The sequence below is a fragment of the Primulina tabacum genome, chromosome 8, assembly GCF_025594145.1.
Source record: "Primulina tabacum isolate GXHZ01 chromosome 8, ASM2559414v2, whole genome shotgun sequence".
NCBI lineage: Eukaryota > Viridiplantae > Streptophyta > Magnoliopsida > Lamiales > Gesneriaceae > Primulina > Primulina tabacum.
The window spans coordinates 8,816,872-8,824,161 of NC_134557.1; the positions used below are offsets into that span (position 1 = coordinate 8,816,872).

General features: G+C 36.0%; 1 protein-coding gene across 5 annotated transcripts; it reads right to left on the minus strand.

Annotated features, from left to right (window-relative positions):
* Positions 1 to 1,214: 1,214 nt before the first annotated feature.
* On the minus strand, positions 1,215 to 6,119 carry LOC142553616 (GCN5-related N-acetyltransferase 6, chloroplastic-like). Of its 5 annotated transcripts, none has more exons than XM_075663997.1 (9): positions 5,768 to 6,119; positions 4,484 to 4,706; positions 4,274 to 4,360; positions 4,088 to 4,124; positions 3,193 to 3,264; positions 2,606 to 2,710; positions 2,147 to 2,303; positions 1,953 to 2,029; positions 1,215 to 1,627 (listed from the first exon to the last, which is right to left on the minus strand). In XM_075663997.1, the coding sequence occupies exons 2-9, from the start codon at positions 4,612 to 4,614 to the stop codon at positions 1,553 to 1,555; spliced, it is 741 nt and encodes a 246-aa protein (XP_075520112.1). In that variant the 5' UTR covers positions 4,615 to 4,706; positions 5,768 to 6,119; the 3' UTR covers positions 1,215 to 1,552. The 5 variants fall into 5 exon arrangements, with proteins under 5 accessions (XP_075520112.1, XP_075520109.1, XP_075520108.1 ...); XM_075663994.1 differs by having other exon boundaries at positions 1,218 to 1,621; positions 4,274 to 4,326; positions 5,768 to 6,116; XM_075663993.1 differs by having other exon boundaries at positions 1,218 to 1,627; positions 4,274 to 4,326; positions 5,768 to 6,116.
* Between the last annotated feature and the right edge of the window lie 1,171 nt (positions 6,120 to 7,290).

A 7,290-nucleotide genomic window follows, 5' to 3' on the forward strand; every position in this document is an offset into this window, starting at 1 on the left:
TTCGTTGATATGAATCTGATCGAACTTGGCGTGCAAATGGTTGGAAGGAGGTTCGAAGAAGTATTGCATGGACTCATGAGCAATCGAGAAGAGTTTGCAAGCGAAGTTTCAAGACTCGAAGGAGTCTTGATGCACAGGAGTGAACTTGAAAGCCAAATGGATGCTATTAAGTGTTGAACAACATGGATGGATTAGTGCCACAACGCCATGGATCAAGCGCCGCGGTGCTAGTGAAGACTGGCTAGCGCCTAGGCGCTCCATGATGCGAAACTGTAGCGCCTAGTAGGCGCTACTAGACCAGTGCCGCAGTGCGCCGCAGTGCAGATTTTAGATATGAAAACCATAGATTACGATTTTGTTGTATTTTATTATATAATCCATTGTAAACACGAATTAGAACAATGAACATTGAGTTTTAATCATATTTTGTGAGTTTTTCTCTCAAATTCAAAACTTTGCTTTGTATACACCTTTGTGTGTTTCTCAAATCAAACTTATCAAAGTTTAGTACTTGTGGCGTTTGTCGATTGTTCTTCACTCGGATTTTCAAAGACGAGTTCTTTGAAGGTTCGTTTGAGATCGATTATTATCTTCGTGATTATTTGTTGATAGACTTTTCGTAGCTTAGAGGTAAATATCACACAACAATTACTTGTTTCAAAAAAATCGAGACAATACGACGCTCTTTATTTCATCGAATCGAGGGCGTGACTCCGTTTTCGAGCACGTTTGCTTTTCGTTATTGAAGAATCACATCATTTGTTCCACAACTGCGATGAGCTACAAGAAAGAAAAGTTTATCATCATTTATCTCTACATATTCCACCTCAAAAACTACTAAAAATTATAATTTTTATATTTATTGTTTAGAAAAATGTGAGAATTTATGCATGATCTTAAATTTATTATGTTCATATATTATTTGATCTATCAGATTGAGATAATTAAAATTATAATAAAAGTTAAAAGACTTTTTTTATAATTAAACTCGTCCTAAATTCTTTTCAAGCTAAATTCCTTTCAAGCTTTACATCGATGCTTTTCGAGCTTTTTAGAACACTGAATTATACCACGTGTTAAAATTTTTCGCCAAAGACAATTAACTAATTAATCAAAAAATTCAACAATATGGAAATAAAATGATTATATGATATTTTATAACTGTTGCCATATGGCTTCATAAAAACTATTTAATAAAAAAGTAAACGTATCATGAAATTTGCACCCAAAAGTGAGTCATATTGACCAACCTTTTACACGTATATTTAGAAATATGGTTAGCAGTAACTCAGAAATGATATTCATCCTGGCTGTAAACAGTGAACTTTTGTAACTGGACATGATAGTTTCTACACCTTTTACACTTAAAGAATGTATATATCAAAACGATACAGACACACAAACCAACAAGAAGTTAACTCCAATGAGCATACAATACAAAACAATACCGACGCAAATGATACCGTCGGGGAAGGAGTTAGCGATATCTTGGTGCACGACACATGGATGGAAGTAGGTATGTTTTTACATCAATTTTATAAATCCATGGACATTAATACCCTTTGATCTTTTGATAAAGGAGACAAAGCAGCTTCGACGACCTGCCAATCCATCCAAAATGCTGTTTCTAGATTCACATCATAAAGATTACAGCAAACTAAATGTATGTCAATCCATCCAAAAGTGGTTTTCCCAAGATGTTAAAATATAAAACAAATGTAACATGGAAAAAATGTTTAATAGGATTAATCAAATAAGATAGATCTATGCTTTTTTTGCAGTCTCAGTTGGTCAAGCGTGGTTAGCCAAACATTTAATGATGGACACAAAAACCATATCAGTAGTGTCATTAGTCCTCGAGACGTCTTTGTGGAGAATTTGAAAAACATGACAGTTCAACAATAATCAAAGAGGGACTATAGAATATGCAGACTTGGGCAGGGAAAGGGTACCTTGAAGCCAGTTTTTCTGTATAGATCCTGGGCAGGCCTGTTGTCTGCATTTACATGAACAAAAAGCTGCTTCATACCTGTTGGCACAACAGTAATCGGAGAAAAGACATTAATTTAGGGCAATATATATAACACATCCAGAGCAAAACAAACAAGCAGAACCTGCAACAATGTTGGAAGTTAAGATACGAGACCTGATACCATGGCAACATCCATGGCTAAGTATATCATGTTTGAAGCAATACCCTGACGTCGAGCAAACTTTGCCACACAAACATTTGCAATATAAGCATATTTATGCATATCCAGGGGCTCTTGGTTCGCCAATATAGCAGAATATCTCTTAATATCCTACGAATTAAGAAAAAAATTCCAGAGTTTGGTCAAATTTTTGGGACAACATTATAATCAGATAAAAGTGCACATGTTCCTCTGTAAAATATAATGCAATAGGAGGCTCAATATGCGAGACTGCAGAATCAGGAAAATATCAAATAACAGAACGACAACAGATGTGAAGCTGCTGAGACAAATCATACTTCCTGATTTATAGCTGTTAAACGCTGCACCATTTCCAATCAGGAAACTATCTCACACAACAAATGCTAGGTCATGTTTGAAATCAACAACATTTCGTCGTCACGAGATTGTACCTCAGGATATGTTTCTCCTTGCACAAATTGCCGAATACTTAAGTCCAAAGTTCCCACTATACTATTTAAGACCGTTCTTCTGACATTTTTCTCTTCCTTCTTAACCTGCATGGTGAAAAAAACATCATCAGTGTATTATGAGCCTCTGGATGGGAATTGAAGTATGAGAAACTCCAACGTTTTATGATCAGATAATGCACAATTGAAGTTGCACATAAAAGGAAGAGAAGAATGGTGCTAACAGATGATTTTGGTACAGGTTAGGATGAGGTTGATATAGTGTGGTTCTAAGGCTGACATAATCAACATAGACTAGGCTGGTAATTCTTTTGCGAGAACATCATCTTGAATATGAATACTGTTGGTTATTTTAAGTAAATCATAAATATAATAAATAGTAAAGGGAAAAAGGGAATGTGCGTCAGAGCATGAGATAGATTAATAAACAGAAAAAAAAAATAGAGATTTTATCGAACTATAGCATTAGGGTACTGAATAAATGAAGAAGAAAAAATTGACACACACAATTATCTCAAAACTTTCAAAGGATTTGGTGAAATACTCGTGTCACTGTTTGCTCTACTTACAGCAACTAAGCAGAAGCAGTTCAACGATTTTCCTTCCTGGCCAAAACATCTTCGCTTCAAAGCATAAAATTCCTGCCGATATGAGATGAATAAATTGAGAGATTGTAATAGACTTATAGACCATTAATAGATCATTAAATTGCAAGGCACTAAAGGATTTGAGGGGCATCACAAGAACTTGTAGTGAACAAAAATCCAAAGCTCACATCAGCTTCTGCCAGAAATAGAAAGCATATTTGAAAATAGTATTTAACACACAGCCAATTGATGTCCACAACCAAACTGCAACAGGGCTATTGACAACATTAGAAAAAATCCAAGCGCCATGATTTGTATACCGTGCAACTATGTTGCATGGATAAGGGTATGAGTATCGTATCGAATACGATATGGATACAGCGATACCGCAAATTTTAATAATATAAGATACGATACGGTTAGGATACGACAATTATATATATATATATATAGTATTAAAAATTGTAGAGATATATATAAAAAAAAATTTGCCGAAACATATCCTGCTGTGTCCATGACGTATCATAGCTATGTCCAAGACGTATCCGACTGGTCAACCTACAAAAAGTCAACCACACGGATTTTGCCGTATCCAACACATGTACCAGCGTGTCACATCTGTATCCGTGTCCGATACTTCAGGAAAAAAATTTAGGAGTGTCCGTGCATCAAGACAAGACAGTAACAAAGTTCATAACGGTAAAAGTTAAGGAGCGTTTGTTTACAAACTGATTAGTTTTTGTTGCCCCAAGAAAGGATTACCTTAGAATAAGAAAAAAATATTTTTATCAACTTAACTCAAGTCATCGATGATAAAGAAAATTCAGGGGCTAAAATTTGATCTAAAAAACACCGCTTCCAATCTATATAGACTTGCCTGTTCGGCGTATTTTCTTTTATAACTATCAACATTCCTGAAAAAGACGAAACAATCATTGTAATTAATTAACTCGAAAATTGACAATTTAGGATGTCCAGAAGAAAGATTCTTTAATATGTGTGGGTGGGCATTAGTGGAGTATGTCGAATCACAATCAAGTAGTACAAAATTCAGATAATTGACCTCATGTAAGATAAGGATTCCCAATGGGCTTCTGCTCGCAGCCATGCCGCTGTCTGCCATTTTAAGTCAAACATGGAGACAAGAAATCTGATGTTCTTTCAGAAAAATACAGATACCATGATACAAACACAAACTAAAAAACCAAATGATGATTTTGGTTGGGTGGTTCATACATATATTATAAGAAGTGGAAAAGAAAGAAAAACCAACCCAATATTCTTCATCCAGGATAGCTCCACGAGCAACAAAACGACCAAAATTTCGCCTTTGAAGGCCAGTACACTCCTGATCAGTAAGTTGAAGACGGTTAAAGGAGAGTTTAGGTAGCTTTGATGTTTCATTCTTCGATAAACCCAAGTTCTGGATATTTTGGTCGTTGTTGCAGTGAACTTCAAGATGTTTCCATCTATAATATTGAGCGGGAAATGTCTCCCTATACGGTTAAGTAAGGTGCAAAGGATAAGAAACTGAATAATTGTTCATTAAGAAAGCAGTAAGGTCTGATAAAGACGGAAAGAAAACAACTTTGATAACTGTTTTCCTGGTAACATTCTGGTAGATATGATTTGAATGTAAATTGGCAAAGGAAAGCCCGAACAATTTAATTATTCCATGCAATGGATCACTTTGATCATCAGTTACGTACTGGTGGCATAGAACAGGAGACTGGCTAAAATGAAATGGACGATGAAGCAAGTACACTCTACTCCCAACATCTTCTCATGGAACAATAAACATTCATTTGCAGAATATTCCAAACAAACGTTTTGAAATGTTTTACTACACTCAAATCATAATAGTTAAATGGTTTTAAGCAAATGATCACAAATCATTGCTAAATATCATCAATCACAGAAAGTTATATTCCTTCTCACAATCTCAAAAAGGTTCTTTTGAAGGTTTCTTACCCACAGATTCAAATCCATGAGACTAGCGAGGATGATTTTGAGTTACTAAATATTTCAAATACCAGCGCACGAGCATTTAAGTAGCTCATCACAACTCAGGAAATCTTCCTAACATTTTTCAATAAAAGCATTTAAAACTTCCTCCAAATGAAATAGCCCATGAAACCAACCGCTACGAAATTTCTTCCATGTTTTTTGAAATCCAAGGACATATGAATAAAGGACAAGGGTCTGTGGCTGTTTTATCATGTTATGACGTCTGAATTTATCCATATACAGCAAAACAATCCTTCTGCTGTATATGCTTCACTTTCTTGCATGTTCTCCAAAGCAACAGGTCAAATAAAACTAATTTCTGTCAAATTGTTCACCCTTTCCATTTTCAAAGTTAATACACATTTCAAATTCCATCGCAGTACGTAAAATGGAAAAAATAAGTCTAAAAAACACTGATAAATACAACAGTTAGCCTAGTGTGGAGAATCAAATACACATAAATTTATTGACATGTATACGTTAATACGCGAATAAATTTACACCATAAGCACATTACAATGATATATAAAATAATAATTAAAAAAAATACCTTGCAAACATTCCGAGAACAGGGGTAGAATCGCGTTTGTTGCTCGATATCAAGCACGTTAATTCCGGCTGCTGGACTTGAAATTCCGGTAAAAAATTGTTCTTCAGCTCCATTTCTTCTCCCTTACCTTCCGCGTGTCATCAAATCAAATGGGAGACCATCAAACGACCGATTATCATAAAAGACACACACATAACGAACAATCGACGTAGATTCTTCTCAATTAATGTCTTCTGGAGTACGGCGAACGAAAGCAAGAATGGAAGTGGATACAGAAACTAAAGTGGGAGCGAATCGACAGAAATTGGGATTTTTTTTTCTTATACAGAAAATGGCAAGCGTGGAGAGGTCAGCAAGAGATTTATATGCGCTGTTGGGTAAACCGGGTCCACAAATAGTAATCCACGACGTTGGTTCTGAGACAGTGGAAGGAAGTAAAGCAGATGTTCCCAAAACTAAAATCGCGTTTCCGTATCTCAAAATTTGGCATTGAACTCTCGGTAGAAATGTAAAAAGGGGCTTGTAAAGCATTGGTAAATGGTAAATGGTAAATGGATCCATCTTTCCAGGCGGTGAGTTGGGTGGTTCGACGGACTTAATTAATTTTACGTAATTTGGCAGGTTGGGGTGAGCTGCCATTTAAGCGAGTTAGGAAATTGCAAATCCAATTCTGTAAGATTATTTTATTTAAGTTTATAATATAATTTAATTATGATCAAAATACTTTATTAAATTAAATATGAGAGACGTCTCATATTTAAGATGAAATAATCAAAAATAATATCTAAATTAAGATAATAAATATCTTGATATTTGATTGACTAATATCCCAGATATATCATCAAGATTTGTCAAATCTCGAGTCTCTATGTGCTTCTTAGAGAATATCTAAAAATAGCGGCGACGATGTCCACATCAATTGGGTGAGCAGGGTAAGCAATCGATCGGACATAGATATATATTTTCCCTCTGAAGATTTTTGACATGTTGAGATAAGCTCGTATGGCCTGGCCTGTGAGTACTCTTGACCGGGTAGAATTAGCTCGGTGGCTTGACCGGTACTGTGAGTACACTGGACTGGGTAGGATGAGCTCAGGTCAAATGATCCGCAAACACTCGACAAGAAAACGTCGGTGGGATGGCCACTCTGACACTCAAGTCAGTACATGACACCCTAAATAGAGAGATCATTTATTGAATACATTAGAATGCAATATCTCTTGTCTCAAATGAATTAGCAAACCTGGGTATTTATGTGGGAGAATATGACCTCGATTGCAAATCCTGGACGATGTTCCTGACAATAGGAATCCATACTTGTCCATGGTCTTGTGTGGGCGCTGATTTGTCATGTTAATTATTACGAGATATGGTGACCCACCAATCTCCTCATGGTCGGTCTGTATAGGAAATACTGACCTGGACGGTTCCTGCTGATGACCGGGTAAGGTAAGCTTGGGTCGAATGGCTTGGAAATGTAGAGGGGAACAGCCCCTCGATTATTGGTGGACAAGGTCAATGAT

Excerpts from the sequence above, each read along its gene's own strand:
- LOC142553616 (XM_075663993.1), bottom strand. The coding sequence starts at position 5,880 with ATGGAGCTGAAGAACAATTTTTTACCGGAATTTCAAGTCCAGCAGCCG. Across the intron at positions 3,265-4,087 it reads AAAGAAAATACGCCGAACAG|GAATTTTATGCTTTGAAGCG; the intron begins GCAAGTCTATAT and ends TCATATCGGCAG. Across the intron at positions 2,030-2,146 it reads GGATGTTGCCATGGTATCAG|GTATGAAGCAGCTTTTTGTT; the intron begins GTCTCGTATCTT and ends TTGTGCCAACAG.